Here is a 21,910-nt window from a genome sequence, read left to right on the forward strand (position 1 = left end):
CCCCACATCAGCAGCTGGTCTAATACTCTGCTAAGTGCCGCTCCTGATCTGTAGACCCCTTCCTGTGTAAATATAATTTCTCTGGCGCTTTCAGGGACTCGCTCGTCATTTTAGAGGGTGCTCTTGGCCACGTCTCTTGCATGTTCCCTGTGCCAGTGTATGCTTTTATTTCACAGCTCCGCTTGCTTTTCCATTCCCAGTTGCACTTTGAGTGCCCCCTGAGGTGTACTGGGAGGAGGGAGTGTCAGGTTTGCCCTGCCAGCTTCCACTCACTCCCAGCCCGTTGTGGCCGCTGTCAGCGCACACAGCAGACACAGTGCGCAGAGCTGTGCAGCCTGTCCCTCGGAGGGCAGCCTGGCTGTGCAGTGCATGTGGCTGTGCTGCTGCGTTCCTGCAGGGAGAAGGGCTGCGAGTCAGCCTGCCCCGTTTCCAACAGCAGCCGAGCAAACAAACACCCGAGCTGGTCCCTGGGTTGCCTCCGCAGCGGGAGCTGGGCACCTGTAGCTGTAAGTCCTGTCATCCTAAAGCACACCGGGCAGATCTTGGTGGGGGCCAGCCCTACCTGCAGCAGCGCATCACTTGCTTAAATGGCCAAAGCACAACACAGGCATTGGCTGATCCATGTGCTGCAAGTAGGGAAATTCACGGGAAGAGTTATTTCAGCACTAACGAGAATTTGGGGAGAGCTGAGCGGGTGTATGTGAGCTCGCAGGCTGTGGGCTGCACAATACCCTGCACGCTGCAGCCACAAGGCCCTTCTCCCCCATCCCCCTCCCCACCCCTTGGGACGCTGCCAGTTCCCAGTTTGTACTGGAGGGGATGTGTTTCTCGCTGTGCGAATTTCCAGAGGGCTACATGGGGCAGGGTGCAGCTAGCAGTGCTCCGCGGTGCCAGATCAAATTCAGACCCTGGTTTTGGGTTTACAGTTGCAGTTTGTGGAGGGTGGGAGCTTGACGTGGTTTTCATCTTGGCATGAACTGCCGGAGCACCGTGCCGAGCGAAACAGCTGCCGCCTGCCTTTAAAAGGGGCTCCTGTGCTGCAGAGCCCCTTCACCTGCCACAAAGCCGAGCTTTGTTCCAGCTCCGGCAGGCGTTTGCCATTGAATAACGTGAACTGTTCAGCTCGGCTGTTGGCTGCGTGACACTGAAATCAAGCCTAAAAATAGGAGGGTGTCTGACCCTGAAGTGAGGGATTTCCACTGGTAACCCAGGCTGGCACCCTCCCAGGGTGACATCATCCAGAGGGGAAGCTGGAAAAGCTTCCAGATTCGTTCCTTTCCCCGCAGGAGTGCTAAACGCATGTGTCAGTGGAGAATCAGGTGGCACGTTCCCTGTGGCTGTGAATCAGGGGAACGAGGGAATGGGGAAGAAAAGATGGAGTAGAAGGATCGGTGCCGCATGTCAGAGAAGGGTTTTGGGAGCATTGTCAGTGTGTAACTCGAGGGGAGATGATAGGAGCAAAAAAGGTCCCATCCAGGCAGAGCTTGCCCCATAAATGCAACAGTTTTGTTTCCTTTTAGATGTGCTAAAAGGTGTTGAGCTGCAGTCAAAGGTCTGACCATCAGCCTACCCAGTGATAGCTGGTGATACTAGTCATGGTTGTGGGTTGAGTCTGCATGATTTAGACTTGCAAGTGCGTGGCTACTGCTCATGGTGGCCATGGAAGCACCCAAGATGGCCAGGTACTGAATGACCTCCCTTGGTTTCAGGTCTCTGACATTTGGAAGCAGCTTTGCCCAGGCTGACCTTCAGGGATTTGATCCAACTCTGTACTCAAGTAGCATGGATGGCCTTGCTGTTGTTGTTGTAAATCCAAATCACTTGAACCCAGTTCTTCGTGCTTCTGTGCTAAGGGTGTTTGTCTCCTTTCAAATTGATAGTGTGCAAAAAATGCAGCAGGCAATTTTCCTCTGAAACTTAATGTCTTTTTTCCTCTGGATGCTGCCAGGTGACTCCTGTGCTCTTCTAATGAGGACACCTTTACCTCGGTGTTGATGAGTGCATGCTGGAATTTGTAGCTCTTTCCAGACGGTGAGAGCTAAGTGTGATGTTTAGACGGGGCGTCTCCATTATCTGTTTTCCTTCTGCTTTTTAAATTCTCATTATGTATTTATAATGCTGTTACAGCAAAGATGCCTAAAGCACAACCGTGGGCAATGTTTGGTCTCTGAGTCCCAAATGAAGCTGAAAAAACGTGTAAACACTATGTCAAGGGCTGATTTCATGCGTACTGCTGGGTATTTTGGACCAACAATGATAATGAAAAGAGAGGAGGAGTTTTGCCATATCGGTGTCTAATCTGATATGAAACAGATTGGTTTGGTTAGAGACTTTGGAAAGTGTTCAGGTGTGCCAGCCCTTCTTGGGGTTTCCGTGCTTTTAGGGCATCACAGCAGTGAAACTTTTCCTGCTGACAAGCCAGTTTATAGACACCTGCCGCAGCACCAGGCGCAGATGAGCTGCTTTTCACTTCATCAGCCTTTGCGTAGGATTTGTCTGACTAAGCATGAGGATATTCCTGGTTGTCTGCTGGGAAATGGCCAGGCTGAGGTTGCAAAGGTGTTTCATTGGCATCGACCGAGCCCCTGGAAGGCAGATGGCAGCTCAGGCCGGGTCAGGAATGGGGTTCCCTTCCCACGCTAGGGTTGAATATATGGACCGGAGAGGGGCTTGGACAGTCGTTCTGTGTTTTAGCCATTTTTTACATGAGAGCTTGAAGCCTCTCTGAAAGACAAATCTCTGCTTGCAGCTAGGCCGTGAAACTTCTTAGCTTTTGATCCCTGATGCTTTTTGTTAAGTACAGCCTAACTGGAGTAACCGTGTGAAAGGCAGGGACCTAAACCTGAACAGCTGGAATAAATCCTGTGTATGCCAGCGGTGAATGCCAGTCCCACTGCAGGTCAGCTGCTCCGCTACAGACCCATCATTTCACAGGGCATTAATGGAGCTGACATAAATGAAAGCAAGGTACACACTGGAAGAACTGGCTTTTATTCTTGCAGATGAAGCTGTTTATTTTTCCTTGCTGGTTGAGATGTTCTAGCAAACACTCGCCTTCCTTGTCATCTTTAAACTATGTAGAGAGGTGGGGAGTTGGCTTCTACCAAAGCAAATGGGCTTTTGCTTTGAAAAGTCCCTTCCTGCAGTTTTTGGCATGACTGATCACCCTGCTCTCCACAGCCCCTGAGCTTCATGATACAGTAGTTTTGTACAAAACTGTATTTTTATGCATATATGCTTTTAAAGCTGCATCTCTTTGAAAACACGTCCCTAGATAGCCACCCTGTAGTTTGACGTGCAGAATTGGAGGTGGGTGCAGAGGACTTTCAGGACAAGAAGAAATGGCCTCAAGTTGCGCCAGGGGAGGTTTAGTTTGGATATTAGGAAAAATATCTTCACCAAAAGGGTGGTCAAGCCCTGGCACAGGCTGCCCAGGGGGGTGGTGGGGTCAGCAGCCCTGGAGGTGTTTAAAAGATGCACAGAGGCGGTGCTTACAGAAATGGTTCAGCGGCAGACTTGGCAGTGCTGGGTTAACGGTTACACCTGATGATCTTAAAAGGTCTTTTCCAACTAAGTGATTCCATGATTCTGTGACTTACTTGGGAAGAGGGAGTGGGTTTGAGGGCTGTGAGATGGCGGCTAGAGGCACTGGTGGACACACAGCGATGACCAGTGCTGCTGCATGTAGCACAAGTCACCAAATAATATTCAGATAACCATCTTTTAAAATACAGGATCTTTACGGCATGAATTCGACCATATCGTGCGTTCGCTCTGAGCAGCAGTCCTTAATGAAATGCTCACATCCCCTTCCCCACACCAAATCCTCATCTCTCCATTGCACAGAGCAGACACGGCCTCATATGTAGGGCAGCTTACAGAGCAACTTTTCCCCCTTGACAATCGTTGGTTTCCATGTGGGTTTTTCTACTCTTGTCTTCCTGGCAGCTAAATACAAACATTAACGCATTTATTTCTGGAGCAGAGCTTTTGAGATCCTGCCTTAACTGTGGGCAGATGGACAAGAGGCACAGAGGTTAAAACTAACGCTGGCCACAGGGTCAGTCACTCACAATGCTTCGCTTGAAAGTTCTGGAGCATTACGTGTAAACATATGTTGGAAACACCGCCCGCGGCTGCGGCGGGGGCATCTGTGTGGGCTCAGCCCTGCTGCAGATGGGCTCCCAGCTGGCCCCGGGCAGCACTCGGGAAATCACAGTGCCCTGCGAACAGCCTGGCACCACGGGGGAATGGCATGGCTGGGCAGAGGGAGAATCCGTTCCTCCGCAGGGCGGCGTTGACCTTTTTCATCTCAAAAGCGTCTCTGTCTCCCTTCGTCAGGCGTCGGAGGTGCCGGTCTCCCTTGGGCTGGCTCACACAGGCTCTGCTGAGGTTGCTCTTCCCTCTGTCCTGGCTCTCATTAGTGGAGCGAAAGGACAGGTTTTGGCTGAGGACTCGGAGGCCAACTCCTGTTTCTACAAAGCGGGTACAAAGACCTCAGTTGAAAGGGGAAAAAAAACCTGTCTGCATTTAAATCAGCCTAATTAAGGTGGCTTTTTCCAGGAGCTGACAGGCACGCTGCATTGCCTGCCCAAAGTGATTTGTGCAATTACCGTCTTTTGTGTTTGTCTGGTGGGGTTTTTTTGTACCGCGCTCATTTACGGGACATTGCTCAGGGAAGACCACTTATGTGCAATACGTTATTTTAAGTTTAGAAATAGAGGGCTGGATTCTCACCCGCTATAAGGAGTGGAGTAAATCGGCAGAGCTCTGCTGATTTACACCTGCTGATGCTCTGGCCCACTGGATGCCTGGAAATAACTTAGCAAGTGTAAGAGAAAAAAAATGATTTCTCCATCCATCTGGAACACATTGCATACATCAGGGGAAGGAGAGGCATTTGTGAGAGCGTATGCTTCATTTATCAGTGTACGAGCTATTGAAAAGACTGGCTGTAGCTGGGATAATTATAACCCAGATTAGTCTTCTTGGAATGGAAAAGTAATGACAATCCTAATTTTACCAAATCCACTGAAATTTACTGTCTATTTATTTAACACCCCGAACCCTTTCCTGCGGCAGAGGATCGACTGGATTTATGCGGTTTAGTAATCTAAATACTTGGGAGTTCATCCGCGCAGCCCCTGGGCTGCTCTGGCTATTTTCACTGTCACTGCTCAGAGGCCGTGGGAACTGGGAATGCAGATGGGAGCGCAGGGAGGCACAGGCCGAAAATCAGCCAGAATCCGTCAAAACGCTATTCTTCCACTTGCTTTGCAGGCAAGAAGTACCTGACCTTCGTAGGCAGCTTTAGCTGTCGGTGCCGTGGGGAAGGGGACAAAGCTCGTTCTGTGCCCTCTTCAGGAGCCGCCTATTTTTTCTCTTTCCAGCATATCTGCAGGTTTTTTTCCTGCGTGTAAGGAGAGGCGTTATGTATTTAGAAATTCCCCGTGCAGGGAAGGTCATAGCAGCAAGCGCATGTGTGAACAGGAGAGCCGACGGCTGTTTCCCTCTGACAAGCCACGGATAGCACCTGTCCATCCTAGCACCTTATAGAAATTGAAAACCTCTGTTAGAAGCAGGGATAGCAGCACAGCAAGGACAATCCCTTTGGGACAATACAGGCTTTGCTGAAAAAGAGAGGTTGTGCAGAATCTGTGAAAATGAAGGCAGGCGAAGGAGCAGAGCTATGGGCCTGGAAGCCCTTTTGTTACCATCATTTAATATTAGAGGAAAACGCCTGGACTGGAGTTTAATAATTGTTGCTGGTCTTTTTTGTAGCAAGTTCATAATTGCTAGGCCTGTCTGCAGTTGTGGGTTTGTGAGCTGTGCTGCATTTTGGCTGAATATTTACTCTTTTCTTACCATGAAAGAAAGCACCTTGTCCAGGCCAGCGTGCCTCGCAGGAGTTGAAACGCATAGCCTTGATTTCCCGTTCAACTCTAAAGCGCCGTGGGATTTTAGGGTTGTTGTAAGCACACACAAAACCCCAAACAACAAATCCTGAAAGATTAAAATAATGGTCCAAAGAAGACAGAAGGAAAATTTGCTTTGACTCCTTCTGAGGCAGGGTTTCAGTCCAAGGGGCTCGGTAGCACTGTAAACCTTTGTTTCAAGACACAAGCCAAATTCTTGCTAATAAAATTCAAAAGGCAATTTTCCTTCAGGGCACAAATTCTAATATAAAATCTCCTACATTTTCCTAAACCGCTGTCAGAAACTGGCCACTGTTGAAAGTGGAATACACAATTAGATCGGGCTGCCTGTCTGAACTGGCGTGGCAGCTCGGTACTACGCCTTCTTATACGAACGGGCAGGAGGCTGCATTGTCACTGTCCTGCTGCACTGTCACCGGGAAGGGCCCAGGCTCTAGACGGGTCACGTAATTGGGGAGGGAGGGGGATGAGGGGTTTGAACGTGTGTTTGGGGGTGTATCAGGCAGCCTCAGTGCCCTGGTTGTCAAAGCAGTATCTTTACAGTCCCGTGCTCCCAGTTCCCATGCTGCCATCCCTGCCTGCCCCTCACCTTGGTGGCCGAGTCACATTTTTGTATGCATCCAAGTCCCGAAGCGTTCGGGTAAGCTATCGAATGGTGTGGGATTGGTGCTTGGTGAGGGAACATCAGTGCTTTTTAGCCTGGGAGCTGTGAAGCGGTTGGCCTGAGCAAAACAAAGGAAGACGTCTTTGCATGTGCTTGGGAAAACAGTGGGACAGCAGCACAAAATGTACCCCCCCACACCCGCCCAGGGCAGAGCCAGTACCCTTAGTGCCAGCTCTGCTCCACATTCAACCCTTCTGTAGGCAGGTCATTGAACGTGAGAGCCGACAGCCACTCGTGAGTGTTAGGAAGTCAGAGCAGCTTCCTGAGGTCTTTGTATCTCACCGGTTTCCTGCTGAAGCCTCAGCAAAAATTATACACGTTGGGTGTCTGGCAGCAGGAGGCAGGTTTAGGAGTGCACTGCAGCTGGCTCGTGCTGCCCGCTGTGCAGCAGCTCCGGCGCGGCTGTGGACGAGGGGAGGGAGCATGCCGTTTGTACGTGGCAGGCTCGTCAGGCTGGAGAGCCATGTGCAGGTCTGGTTCCTCTCCGGCTGAAGCCGTCACTTTCCCATCACTCCTGAAGAGCTGCAAAAGGTCTTGCAGCTCCCGCATGTATTGCTTTCTTCCTGGTTTTTTTATTGCTTTTAAAACATTGCACACCCCAGTCACAAGGGGCAGAGGCATTCTTGAGATCCTGACCTGGGATCCCTTTCAGCTACAAAAAACGCTGTGGCAATATTCGTGCTGTGTCTCAGGAGAGTGTTTTCATGTCGCGTAAACACAAAGTTTCTCAGAATTTGCTCGAAGAGGCTCTTGGAAAGGTTTGGGAAGTGTGTTACAGGAGATGGTAAATAGGATAGTTGCGCGGGGGATGGAGTAACCTCCTTGCCTTCCGTCAGTGCCTTGGACCCTCCGTTCCAGCTGCAGCATACATTATTTAGCTCAAAATTGCTTCTTCTGGCACCCTTATCCCACACACTTGTGTACTAGTATGGCCATTCTCAAGGGCTTTGTCCCTGCCAAAGCACAGCCTGTTACCAAAAGAACAAGACAATTAAAAGGAAGCGGTGGAGTTTGCCATGTAAACGCTTCAAACTTACCCACGCTGAATAATAATGCAGAGCATCGTTTCATCCAGACAGATGCTTCCTGGATCGAAAGGAGCGACTGGATCTGATGGGAATGGATAAACAGCTTTGCAGCTCCCAGTTCCTGCAGCTCAGGTCCCCGCTGTCATCCCAGCGACTGTCCCTGCCTGGCCGCGGGCCACTGCACTGTCGTGCAGGGTGACTGCGTTGGGAGGTTCGAGGAGCAGGGTTTGTCAGCAGCCCAGATCCTGGTTGTTGAGGGGTCTGGGTGGAGACCTCTGTCCCGGCCCCAGCCTGGTTGCTGCTCCTGCCAGGTTCAGTAGGTGCACACGAGCACATTGCCTCCTGACGCCGGCGTGCTGCTGGCTCTTAGGCAGTGCCCACCATCGTACGCCCTTGTCCTGGGGGCAGAAATCATCTCTGGGTGGCTCTGGGCAAACCAGGGCAGTCACAAACTTGCCCTCAGTCCCCTCTCTCATGCTGACACCGTGCCCACGCATGTATTTCTTCTGCCCTTTATGGATCATCTGCTGCACAGGTTGAAGTTGCTGAGTGGGACCTACTTGCTGCTGATGGCTGAGCCGTTCCCACACCGTCCCCTTTGGATGGTGTGGGGACATCCTGCAGGCATCCCTTCCCAGGAAAAGCCTGGTTCTTCTGTGCAGGATGCTGTAACCCCGAGTGCCTTGGTGACAGCCTGTGTTGGCCCTCCTGACTTTACCTGAGGAATCAAGCTGTGTTGCAAGCTTGAGGAAAAGGTGTAGGGAGAGGTTTGGGGGAAAAGCAAACCAAACCATTATGTAGGTGGAGAGGAATCTGGGGCTGAAGTGGAGTGCCAGACCAGCCCAGCTTGTGCTCCAGGGCCCTGCTACATCCCAGCAAAACCCACAAACATGGCCAGGTGGGTTTTATCCAAGAGAGCAGTGCTCAAGGAAAAACGTGCAGAAAAGCTGCGGTGCTCCAGCTCACATGCACCCATGGTTTTTGCATGGAAAAGTCTGCAGTCCTATGAGAGTGGCTGGAGAGAAGCCCCATCTCATAGCCCTCTGCAAGGGCACGGCAAACAGCGGAGAGGTGAAACGACTTAAACACGAGGGTAATTGGCAGCGTCCTTCTACTTCTGCCTGACCTTTTCAGTGCTGACTTGATTACCAGCCGTTCCTCTCCTCCAAGGCAGCCTGGCAGGCGGCGTTGATGGACCAGCCGCTGAACTGGCAGGAGGCGGCAGGGAACGAAAAGCAACCGAGAGCGTTTCTGCCTTGTCTGAGTATTTCTGCATTGGGTGTTGGGGCTGCGGTGTGGTGTCCGGCTGGGGCTGGCTGAGCGCAGACTGCGGCGGTATTCAGCGCTGTCTTGACCGGTTAGCAAACCGACTTGATCCCAGGTGGCCATCATCTGGAAAGTGGCTGGTTGCCAGGTAAATCCAGGAGCTCCTATCTTTATAGGAAACTCCTAGAAGATTGACCAGGCAGTAAAACACCAGTTTTCTATAGCAATTACTCTGTGGGGAATTTGGCCGGATCTCTGTGTTGCAAATGTATAGGACATATGCCTATAGAAATCCTTGAGAGTGTGATAGAATTTAATCAATCCCACTTGTTTGTATGGAGAGTCAGCCCAGATCTCTGTGGCAGATGCCCAGGGAATGCTGGAGGCAGCAAAACCTGTTAAACAAAGATATGTGTTGCCCCATGAGCAGAATACACTGAATTTGCCTTTTTTTTTCGAACTCAGTCACCTCCTCCCCTTACTCCATCTCAGGTCATGGAGTCTTTGCTCATCTTTTCATTTTCCTCATTTTTTTTTTTTCCCTTCTCTGTCTCTTCACCCCAGATTCCTGTCTGTTTTTCTTTCTTTCTTTATCTGTGTGTCTGCCTTGCTTTCTTCTTGTGCTTCGTTATGTGCTGGGAGCAAGAAGAGGCAGTTGCATGCGATGAGGCTGTTCTTCAGCCCTGCTCACTGCGGGTCCCTGCTGAAGCCTGGGACTGGGCAGGAGCGTGGACATGCTGGGGGTCCTGGTGGGCTCCTGCAGCTGCCCCGGGGACTCTGCCCTGTGATGTCCCTTCGGGAGCACGGGGCAGAGAGCTGCTCTCCAGCCTGCAGAGCAACACCCCCCCCCAGCAATGGGTTGTCCTTCGTGGAGGTGGGTCCTGGCTTTGGAGTTACTCCGGTCACACAAATCCCAAAGGGGTTCCTAAGGGTCTGTGTTGTTTCAAAGCGTTTTATTTCCAAATAAGTGAGTTTCTCAGGCGTGTTTGTTACTCCCTGTGAAAACTCTTGGTTCTGCTGTATGTCCAAGCTGTGCACAAGCAACAAATAGTGATAACGAACAACCTATTGGCACGGTAATGCGCGGGCCAGCTGCTTGGACTGTGTATTTATTGGACTGGAGATGAAGTTGACATGGAAATATGAAGACCCGCTGTTAGCTTAGGCTTCTCCTCTGCCTTGTTCAGCCTGCCGTCCTTACAAGTAACAGGGAAGTTTTGAGTAATGACAGGAGATTCGAGAAAAGTTTATTTATTCGGTTTATCTGTTCTGAGTTTGCAGTTTGCATACCAACCGCGTGTTGTTTGCCATCACTTTTACTGCTTCCCCTGGGTAGATAGTTCTTTTCCTCTCCTTATTTTATGGATCTTTTGTACAGCAAGAGGAAAGAGGATGTTTCCAAAGGCACAGCACTATGTGACTATAAAACCACAGGAAGACTCGGGGCAGGATATAATACTCCCTAGAGTGGCCAGACTCTTGCAGAGAAGACAGGCCACTGTCTCCAGAAAGCTGCGTGGCTGTCACTGTATTGTCCAGCTCATTTCAGAAGACAGTGTGGGAGAAGTGTCCTTTATACTGAGACTGCTGTGCCTGCTTTCCAAGTCAGTGCTGGCTCCACATCCAGAGCCAGCACATGCCCTGTAGTTGGGGCACTTGGCAGGGATTTCCTATCTGCAAATCATAATTGCCAGGAGAGGAAAAAAAAAAAAAATAGCCCTGGGCCAATCTTGGTCTCATCTGCTGGGATTCCTAAAGGAAATGTACAACCTCCCCCTGAATAACCCCTTCAGGAGATTAAATATGGTGTTTAACACCTTCCTGAAATAGCCAGGACTCAAAAAAGCGTGGCAGTGTTGTTTCTCTGTCTTGCAGTGTTTTCATCCAGCATCCTCCAGTAATGTGGGTACTGCAGACAGTGCCAGGGCTGTTGCAGCGTGGCATCTGACCAGCATGTTGGGGGGAAATGGCGTCAGCATCGGAAATGTTGTAATGTGAAATAAGCAGGTGAATGAGCCTTCTTTTCCTGTAACCAGCCCGTCTGCTGCACTGAAAGGCAGCCGGGTGGGGAGGGAAACTTGGTGCTGTGGAGGGACTTGAAGGTTGGTCCATCCTCTGGGACTCCAGACATACCATCCAAATCTTGTTTCTGTGGTCATTTACAGGCAACAGCCCAACATTGTCTGATTTCGGAGACTAGTGCCTGCGCTGGCTGTTGTGGCTGGGGGCGGAGGAACCCTTCCCGCCCCAAATGGCTGCTCGGTCCCTCCTCTCCCCTCCTAGGAGGGCCATAACCTCCCGTAGGTCAAACCTTACAGCCTCTTCCTTGCCCTCCTTTCCCACGGCAGTGCTCATTCCCTGGGCTCTGCCTTCCTGCTGGTTTTCTGGACATCGGCAGGCTTGCAGGACCAGTACAGCATGTTTCTACAAACCTGGGCTGTGCTGGTGCAAGTCCCGCTGCATCTGTGGATCCCAAAGAGCATCACTTCGGCTGGGCAGCCTTTTCGAGCCTGCATCCCGCTTGCAGCATCCAACTCCCCGTCGGAGCAAACCGTCATGTTGTGGTCTCCAGCAGAGCAGCAGGTCCCAGGTCATGGAGGCACCTTCCCAGTAGATGGCATCAAAGACAGCGAGTTCCTCTGTCCCTGCCTGGGGAAGGCTGTTTCCCCACAGACCCATTCCCCATTTCCCAACATCGCTGGAGCAGACATTCCTTAAAAAAAGCAAGCTCCTTAAAGCAGCTGAGCCTTAAAGAAAGCAAGTTTCCCATTGCTTTTGTTTTGCTTCAGCGTGAAGTGACATGACTCATGTCCTATGTCATGGTGGGGCCCAGCTTTCCAGCTGGCAGTGGGGACTGGTGACGGCTGCTCCCTGCCATGCGCTGGCATCTCATGGCTGAAAAATGCATTGAAAAGGCGTGGATAAAAAATTATTACAGACCTTCAGGTGCGGTTTTTGATGTCTGAATTTAGTTTACTTTTGATACATACATATAATTTTGCTATGCAGTGCCCTGTGTAGTAGGAAGATTAAAGGCATTTAATTAAAGGCATCTCCTTTTTCTTTCTTTCTTTCTAAACCGTGAAGAGACCTGATAACTGTTGAAGGTCATTGATCTACTGGATGTGAAGAAATCCCTCTTCTCAACTCCCACCTGTAGGAATTCCTGTGATCAGCAGGTTTAGCACACCAGGACTCTCCACTATGCCAGAGCTGACACATCACATTTGAAAATCTGATCACCGACACATCACATTTGAAAATCTGATCACTGACTCACCATTACTTCTGTTCTCTTTGGGAGCATTTCCAAAACCGGGTTTCCTGTGTTAGCAGGCGGTCAGGAGGAGCGGGTGGGTACTCGGTGAAGTCTGGGGGGAGGGAACGTATGTGTAGTTTTTATTTTTAAACTTAGACCCCAGTGACTTTTAAATGTAATGAACGTAACGTACCCTGCCCTTGGGAAGTGTATTTAAGCTGCCCCCCAGTGCTTGCATTAGCCAATAGACTTAGCAGGATTTTATGGATCTATTTTCAATTAAAAGGAAAGTGCTGGAATTTCTTCCTGCTGAGTTCGTCTTCTGCTCTATTTGTAAGTTGAAAATAATAATAAAAAAAATTACTTTCCCTTCTTTTCTAGCCTGTAGATAGCATATATACCTTGAGCCTGACTCTTTGGTCCTCACCTGCTCACAGCACCCTTGCCTTCAGGTGGCGGCAGACAGGATTTGGCCCGTTGTGTGACATCCGAAGGAGGCAGTCCCAGGCCGGCAGCTGGGGTCCCAGCAGCGTGGCAGGCAGTGCTGGCGTCCGTGGGCGCGCAGCTCTTGGGGTGCACCGTGGTACCCTGCAGCTGGAGCTCTCGCTGTAAAAGTCTGTGGAATTGCAGGATGCTTTTGTAACTCGAGGACTTTTATTTAAGAAGCGTTGGGCCGTTGTCCTGCAGAGCACAGAATCACTCCGTTTTTGTGTTATTTCAGTTTTTTCAGGTTATTACCCCCCCCCCCCCGGCAGGCAGCAGTGCTGGCAGGCTGCTGCAGAGGGGAGCGCGCATCCTCCTGCGGGACCTTGTCCAGGACCGATGGCAGAACGGTGCAGAGCTCGGTCTGCAAAGCGGTGCCAAGGATTTGGGGGTTCTGTCCTGGAACTGGAACCAAACCTCTCGGTATTTTGACAGCTGATTTGAACCTGGATCAAGGTGAAGGCAAAGAAATGCTGTACGAGTTACTGGGTGGGGACAGCAGCTTGGCTAAAGGCAAGCATCGCCTGCAGGGAAGGGTGCAGAGCTTTGCTTGGCTCTCCCAAGACAGATGCAGGGAAAGTGAGGAGAGGTATAGTACGGGGGTTCAGCACCCAGAAAAGGCAGTTGGGCAGGGGGCTTGCCATCTCTGCCAGCACCTCCCGTGCCCCAAGCACAGCCCGCGTGCCCCTGCACCCCGAGTGGGGCTGTGCCCTTCAGCCCGGGGGGGGCCAACATCGCGCTCCTGCCGTGCCGTGCTCAGGCGTTAGTGGGTGTGAAGCTGAGGATGCTGTTCCTGTTGCTGAACTCTGGCCCGTTCCTGACTGACGGGGGCATTTGCAGTGAGGGCTGAACCTGAGCTGGAAGCACAGTGGAGAAGGGACTGGGGTGAGTCCTTAGCTTGCAAGGATCCTGGAGACTTCTGCTTTGAGAAGACAGAAGAAGACTCTCAGCAGACTGTCTTCCCTTTTTATTTTGATCAGGCCATGGGTAAAGACCAGGCTTTTGCATAGCTATGAGTGCTGTTGCAGTTTCTCACCCTGGGGAGATAACAAGGGACTCCAGGACAGAAAATCATGTGGCGGTGCTACATATCCTGGAGAGGGTCTGGTGGCTGTGCAGGAGAGCAGTGCTGCACGGCAGCGGCTCGTAGTGCCTCCTGCACCATTCAGGGCTTGGAGAGCATGGTCATGCTGTTCAGGAGAAGCACAAAATGTCATTTTTTGGGTGTGTTTCCTGGGGTGAGTTGCCAAGCCTACGTGCAGGCATGCTGGAGGACAGAGGGTTTGTCTGTCCCAGGCAGTTTTTTGCCAAGATCTGTGCTCACAGCCAGGCCACTGCAAAAATCTTGTCTGACAGAGAGACTTGACACAGAGTTTTGCTGGAGCTCAGTAAAAAAAGCAAATCTGTGTAGGGATAACGCATTTGTTTAATGGATTAGATCTAAAAACAGGATTAAGCCCTCGTGAGGGCTTTGAGATGGCAAACAAAGCTCAGGCAGGCCAGTGGGTGCTGCTGTGGGGCGGTCACATTGCGCTGCTAGAAACGGTCTCGGCACTGGCCGCGTCTTTCAGTGGGTGCTGGTGCTCTGGGGGACCTTTGAGGCTGCAAGGGGCTGTCAAGCTGATGCCCACCAGGGCCAGGACCACCTAGGAGCCTCCATATGCACCCCTGGCCTCTGTCTGGGGTGGGAAGCAAACAGCATCCTCTGGGATGAGCAGCCCAGCGATGCTCCTCTTAAACACCCGTACTGCAGAGGGGTGGGGGAGGGAAGCATTACAAATTTAGCACATGACTTTTAAGGCACAGACTTAGCCCAGGATGTAGGTGGGTGCAAATCCACCAACACCAGCGGCTAAACCCCTTTCACAAGTGCAAAGCTGGACTGTGTTCTCCAAGTGAGATGGCACCGCAGTGCTGCCCAGTGTCACACATTGCTGCAGTGTCCGGGAGGAGTGTCCTTCCCAGGGAAAAATGTTGAAAGGTGCCAGTCACCTCATTACTAGCTATCCTGTTCCCAGGGAATGAGGTGAGCTGAGCTTGATGAACAGGCATGGCGGGGAGAAGGGAGAACAGAGGAATGAAGTTGAAAGAAAACCAACCTGATGCTTTCCAAGAACAGATCAGAGTGCCCGGGACCATTCAGGTGTTACCCTTGGTTACAAGAGCTGAAAAGCGGAAAAGAGTGCTTGAAGGGGGAGGTAAGAGGGACCTCCCTGGGTGTCACTTTATAAAGTGGTACATAAAGGTTTGGCAGGCACCTGAAGACCCACTATTAGTTATTTTTTCTTGAGAAGGGACAGGTGGGCATGCTTTCAGAATGCTGCTGTGCAGTGATAAAGCCTCTGTCCCAAATGTATTCCTCATTTGTAGCTTCAGGAAGATTTATTTGCACAATAAAATGACGCACTTGACAATACCTGGGGACTTCACCCCAGCGACCGGTCCGCAGCCCTTAGCTCTCGCACATAGTCCCAGGAGACAGGCAGAATTTGGCTTTGCATGTGCTGAGGAATGAATGAATAAATAAATAATCCTTCCTGGCCTATGCAATTCACCATTTATAGTCATGCAACCAAATCCTGCATTCTGGTTTCCAGAGGGCTGGGGGCAGGGAGAGGGGGATCATCTCCGTTGCTGGGGGGGAAGCCTTGTCCCGACACAGGACGAAGTCTGTCTGATGGGAAGAGCTCAAAGGAGCCCATGCTCTGCAAAACCACAGGGAAGCTGAGCAGCAGCAGCTCCGTTTTGAGTTATCCTTATCTAGTTTCCACATCATTCATGTATATATATATATATACATATGTGCAGAAAGGGCAGAAGGGCTTGGGTTTGTGCTGAGGCCACATAAGGGCAACAGGGGAGTCTGTTATTGGGCTCACAAGAGGATTTGGCTGCTGTCCCGTGGACTGACAGGGCTCACCTCTTGTCTTGCATAGACTTGACCATTCGTTTGGGGGAAAGTCTGAAAAATTCACCTGCTTGTTTCAGTGAAGGCAGCATATTACCTGGCTGGAGCTCTGAGACCCAGAGGATGCTGCTTTACAAGCTCATTCAAGCAACCTCATTTCCGTTTCAGATTTTGCAAAGATTTACACAAACCTTTCCTCTGTAGCTGTGCCAGAGGAGTGCAGCGAGGGGCGAGTGGTGGTTCAGAGCCAGGCGGTTCATGATGGAGTGTCGAGAACACAGGGATGCTGGAGGACTGAGCTGTGCTCAGAGGTTACACCTCCCTTCTGGCACGCATTATAAGATGTCAGAGGTTTGTTGTAAGGGGCTGGGGTTATCCTCCTTACTTAGCTTCAAATAAACTTTTCAAAAATAACGTTTAGTTTCATTGTTTTGGTAAAAGAAGCATCGGCTCACATTCCTGTTTCACAGATGATCATACCTGACAGTCTTGGGAAAGAGGAGCTCATTATAGCTTGTGAGATGCCTCTTGTTGCTTTTTTGGGTGTGTACGTGTGCCCAGGTGCAGTTTATCTCAGCTAAAGTGGATTTCCTTTGTTTTGTTTTTCTTGTTCTTTTTTTCAGTATCTATTTTATGGGGCTGTGAAAACAGCCATCCGTGGCTGCTGCAGGTCTGTTAAACACTTTAAGGTTTTTTCAGCTCATCTGTTTTCAGTGAAGCTCTTAAGCATTTGCTCAGCTGTAACAAAGCCTTAATGTTGTCCCTTACTGAATCTGTGGGGGGTTCGGTGTTCACTGTAACTCCCTGAAATAGCCATAATACAGAATAAATCTGTCTGCTCCTGCTTGGTTCTGCACATAATCCATTGATAGTACAAAATGCAATTAGCAAGTCACTCGAAATAATTTTGTCCTATTGTCTGCCCCAAAGCAGGAGCTGAGAAAGGTCTCGGGGAAGAGATGGAGCCTGGTAGCTGAGTTGTTGAACGCACATCCCCGCTCCCTGCTGTGCTCCCTGAGGATGCACGTTCAGAAGGCTGGTGGCTTTGGCCATGAGAGTGGTGTGTTATCGCCCTTTGAATAGTCTGCATTGCTGTTCTTGTACAAAAACCGATGGAAGGCTCTTTATCTAAAACCAGAATTGTGTGAAAATTAGCTGGGGCTGGTGAAGTAGCATCTGTGTTATCTTTCTCTTAACCCTGCTTTACCTCTCCTCATCTCAACATGTAAATCCTATCGCTAATGGGATTTATTGCGCAGAAACCTCAGGAGCAAAATCTGCGGCTTTTGAAGGAACATATAGCTTAGTTTTCTCAGTAAATCATATCACTTCTGCTCAGGTTGTTTAGCTGCAGCGTGCTCTTGCGATCGTGTGCCTGCAGACTTCCCAGTTCTTGCACGAGTTACTTGGCAGTATTTGTGTACACAGAAGTAGGGGCTCACATGCGTTTGAGGCTTCCCCTCTTACATCCCAGAAGCGAATGAGCCCGGCAAAGGGAGGAGTTGAAGGTAGCTTCGTTGTTAAGCTGAACAAGTAGAATTGCCTTTTGTGTTGCCTGCAGGAGGTTGTTTGCAGGTGCCGTGGCGAGCAGAGGGGTGATGCCGGAGTGAGGTTGCCTCGGATGGGTGCACACATGCCTGAGTACAGCCCCCCGACGCGGCCTCTGGCGCTGGGGCTGCCGTGCTGGGATTTGGACGATTTCAGTGGCAGCAGCGCTGGATGCGAAGTAGAAACTCCTTGCAGCTTTCTCTTGCTTCAGGTCTTCGGTGCATTTATTTTCTCCGTTACCAGGCAGAGCAGTGCCTGCTTTGTAGCCGCACTCCCAGCCTTCCTCCCACCCCTGCGGCGATGGTGTGCCCAGCCTGTCCCCAGATGTGCCTCCCATCGACAGCTTCCATGCTGTCTCCCTCCAGCCCTGGCCATTGCATTTCAGAGTCATAGCGCTGGCAGGGAGGGGACCTCTGCGTGGGGCATTACAGACCTGTGCCTCTCTGATGGAGCAGCTGGATTTTTTGTCTGTTCTTCCTAACAGATGCTGGGCACTTCTGCTTCTGACTGGTGCTGTCGTCAAGTCCTGTCTTCGTCCTTGAATTAGGTTGAATCATTTTCTCCTTGACTTCATCTTTATTTCACAATGGATTTGCAGGGTTTTTAGTTGTTTGGATGTGGCTTCTTCTGGCTACAGGCTCTCTCCTTTTTGGGGCTGTCAGCATGAGTGATGTTGTCTTATGCTAATGTGTTCACCTTATAGCATCTTCTGTCCCTCCAGCTCTTGGCAACCTAATAGGCACATAATTAGGTTTACTCCCTGCAGTATTCCCCCCAGTGCTATCTCCTCTCTACTCAGTTGGGTATCTCTTCACAGAGGCAATGGTTGCAATGCAGCCCTCACCCTCTGCCTCAAACCCTCTCTGCCTTGCTCGTAAACTCATACCATGGACTTGCACATCAGGCAAGGAGGATTTTTAAATCAACTTCCAAATTCTAGTGTGAAGTCTCCTCCCTCTTTTAATGCAGGGCACAGCCAGGTAAGCATGGTATCGGGGACTTGATATACTGGGTAAACACCAGTTACTAACTGTTAACATGACCAGTTAAGGCTGTCTGAAATGAAGTTACCCTGGAACTCACAGACGCCATGGCACTGCTGTGGCAGGGCTCAGCAGCGGTGCAGCGGTGGCAGGGGCTCTGCTGATCCCAGGCTCCCCGTTCAGGCAGTGACTTGGGTTGAGAGAGGTGACTTGAGCGGTCATAAAGATACCGGTAAGTTGCTGTATCAAAGTCTGGAGGAAGACATACCGGCATGATTGTGGGTGTGTGTGGGTTTTCACTGCTGTGGCACCAAGACCCCAAGAGTTTGTACTGTCAGACTTGTTACAACAAGTTGCACACCTCCGTCATGTGTTGGAGGCAGGGTGTTGCTGTGTGGCTGTGCTGAGCATGGTTTGCTTCAAGTGTGACCCAAATGAGACGTTTCGATGGCAGGAAGCCTTTAGTTCAGATTGGTCTAAGTGTCACCTCACATGCTGCTTTGTGACACCTTGACTCATAACCACAAGCTCTTCCTGAGCTCAGCTGTTTTCCTCCCCAGCCCTGCCTTTGAGCAGCTGCTGCTCTTACAGAGCCTCTCCACTGCTCCTCCACAGGACACCAGCACATTTCCAACTCCCCACAGCTCCGACTGTCTGTCTGGGGGAAGCCACGTTAGGGAGCACATTCCTTGCACCAGCTCCGCTCCAGCCCGGCATGCTGCCGGAGTGAGCAGCTGGGTGTCCAGCAGCGTGCCTGACATGCTGGGGGCACCTGGAGCAATGACACCAGCTGGGCTCTTCCTCAAAAAGCAAACCCTGGCACAAATTGAAATAAATGATGCACCAGCCTGTCGGTGCTTTAACAGTCTGAGTCAGCCCAGTGTTTTGGGGATCTTGTTGCCCTTTGGAGGTAAGTTTGCATTTCTCCTGTGTCCTTCCAAGCATCTGCAGGTGGTTTAGAAACAAAGCTCTCGCAGGAAGAGTTACTGAAGACAGGCAAAGGTCATGGCTGGGAGAAAAGGGATCATAGTTATTTTAAAATATTTTTTGGAAGATTGCAGAGGCCTCAGGAGCAGCGGCTTTTTGACTTTGCAGAATCTTGTAGGAGCTGGGTGGAGAAGTCACGTGGAGCAAATGGCTTTCTCCTGCCTCAGGCAGCATCCAGAAAAAAAGGAAAGGACTGTGTGTTTAGTCTTAAAGAAGTGCAGAAACAGGTGCTGCCAAAGGAGTGGAAGAAATTAAGTCCAGCACTTTCCAGGGAGAATGTCCTGTTTCCAGTCCCCTCTTCATTTGGCATCAAAATGTTGGATTAAAGTAGGTCAGTTCCTCCTGGGGCTGCAAAGGCGAGAGGCGGAGCTGTAGCACGGCGCAGGCAAGAGATGCAAGCTCTTCTTCCCTCAGCCTTGACCTCCAGCACTCCTGGCATTCAACCCTGTGGTCTCTTGAGCTCTGCTTTACTTTTCTGAGCAGAGCTTCGCTTGGCCACTAGTGGGGTATGAATGCTAAACACCTTTTCCCCGCGGCTGCTGATAGCAATGTGTGGTGTTTGTTATCCATCTGTTGCAAGATAATGACGACCTCCCTGCTCTACTCTTGGTGCGCAGCAGCAGGGTAGCAAATGGTACAGCTCTTCCTGTGGTGAGATGCAAAATGCATCTGCACCGAGTGGTTCAGCAGTATAAGCTCTCCTGACCTCTTCCCCAAGCCACTGGATCGGAGGGGCCGGAGGAAGTCAGGGTTTGTAACTAGAGGGCAGAGGAGGGCTAGCATGGAAGTAACGGGCCAGATCTATATTCTAGCTGTTTCTAAGTGCACAAGAAGATCTTACCTGGATGCATCGTTTGAAGTAACATGAATTCCACTTGGATGAAGAATCTAATTAAGTGCTGCAGGCTTTAGACAACACATTAATATTTTCAACGATTTGACCCCAAACAGCCATGAAAACCCTTTCTGATGGCTAATATATATTACACGTTTTTGTTTTAATTAGAACAAGATTGTAATCCATAATTCAGTTAAGTTCATTACACTTCTAAACGTAATACAATCAAAAGATCAATTGGTCATTAGCTAAGTAAGTCCACTGTAATTAACATTTACAGAAAACTTTTAATTGTGTGCCTGTCCTTCACAGCAGGTGATGAGGGAAGTGAGGCCTCTCTCTCTTGCGCTGCTGGTGCTTAAATCAGGTTACAGGCTCTCTGTTGTGCGTCCCTAACTCGTGACCAGCCGAACTCCATTTGTAGAGGTTGGTTAGGAAAGAGAGTAGCTGGCCCAAAGACACAAAATGCAGAGGTCTTCACGGTGTGGCCTGTCATCTCCTCAAACAGCTCGCTGAGCTGAACAGGGCTGGATGAGCATCGCCATGGGCTGGTCCAGACCATGCCAGTGTGGTCAGCTCTGGCCAGGCGTGCACGATGATTTTTTGGTGGAAAGCGGAGCTGTAGGGCCAGGTCTGCTCCCCGCTCCATCTGCGGACAGCTTGCTTTGGCCTTCTGTTATGCCTGGGCTCTTGTGGCATCTTTTGCCCTCATCATTACCCTGGGCCAGGTGGGATTTCCGTGCCCCACTTCAGTGCAGCATCCTGGCAGCGCGCAGCCAGAGCTCACAGGGACAGCCACGGCCAGGCGCTGAGCCGTGGGGAAGCCAGAGCAGCGGCCACTGTCCTCCCTGCCAATGAACACGAGTTCACAACGGCGCTGAACTCGAGTAGTGCCATCAGCCGAGCAGGATCCATTGCAGGGACGTTCACAGGGAGGGAGCTCTCCCAGCGATGCACCGCAGCTTTTCATCAGCTTGGGACTGGCTGCACGGGGAAGGGCTGAGCAGAGGGAGAGCAGCACGAGTGCCGGCCGGCGCTGCCGTGTCGGGGTACGCGCGGTGGTGCCCCGGGTCGGTGGCACAGGGCTCCACGCGTGGTTGGGTGGGCAGGTGCAGGCACCCACACCGAGCGGCGTGATGGATGCTGTTGAAGCCCAGCAAGCGGCACTGGCTGTTGGCCAAGCCACAGCAGCAAGCTGTGCCTTTTTGCTCTGGCAGCCCCTAGATCTTCTCCAGAATCGCTTGTCTGCAGATAATAATGAATAGTCCCTTTATGCTTAGTAACTGAGTAGTGCTGGTTTTGCCTCCCCGAGAAAAATCAGCATCCCTCCTCAGAGGAACAGAATTACACTTCTTTTTCCATATGTAGGCTGCATAATTCACTATAATTTTATTATCTCTGTGCACTCAGAAATACACCACATGGTTCTTCTGTAAGCGGCGAAGGTAAGAGGCTACACCAGCATGAATTTTCTTTAATAAGATTACACTATGATAACAGGCTACTATAATAATTTAGCTCCTAATGATTTTGTTCTTTCTTGCTTCTACATGATCAAGGGCAATATGCATTAAAGTTGCAGAGGCTTTTTTAATTATGCAGTAGTAAGTATATATTTTATAAAACAGCTTCAATATTCAAAGGGAATTTTTTGTTTTTGTGGGAAATACTGATTTGGTGTTGCCGTTTTCAAGGCTCTGTGTGTGTAAGCACATGCAGGCGTACGGTCGAATTTCTGCAATATACCGGTGGTGTTTTTTGTGGGGAAAATCCAAGCACTGAAACATAATGCAGCCAACCAAGCTGTCTGGAAGGGGATCAACCTTGTAATACTTTAATCTGATAAAAAAAAAAAAAAAAAAAAAGTAAAAATTGTAAATGATTTCTTCATGCGGATGAGTTGCCTAACATCAGGCATCCAAATGAGGAAACGTTGGCTTGGCTCCCTCGGGGCCTCAGTTTCCCTTTCAGTAAAGCAAATGAAAGAGTTGTTGGGATTTTTAAACCTGC

At 50.4% G+C, this 21,910-nt stretch overlaps 1 protein-coding gene across 6 annotated transcripts in view; it reads left to right on the top strand.

Moving 5' to 3' along the window:
• The window catches only part of LHPP (phospholysine phosphohistidine inorganic pyrophosphate phosphatase), a 90,736-nt gene that overhangs the window by 38,141 nt on the left and 30,685 nt on the right, over window positions 1-21,910 (top strand). Inside the window, exon 7 of one of the 6 annotated variants that reach the window (XM_055720523.1) lies at window positions 11,982-12,428. The exons of the other annotated variants lie outside the window; for them this stretch is intronic. Coding sequence (XP_055576498.1) covers window positions 11,982-12,009 — 28 coding nt within the window. The 3' untranslated portion in view covers window positions 12,010-12,428. Of the gene's footprint in view, window positions 1-11,981; window positions 12,429-21,910 lie in introns of those variants that run through there. 6 annotated transcript variants of the gene reach the window in all.

This window comes from Falco cherrug, chromosome 9 (genome assembly GCF_023634085.1).
Source record: "Falco cherrug isolate bFalChe1 chromosome 9, bFalChe1.pri, whole genome shotgun sequence".
NCBI lineage: Eukaryota > Metazoa > Chordata > Aves > Falconiformes > Falconidae > Falco > Falco cherrug.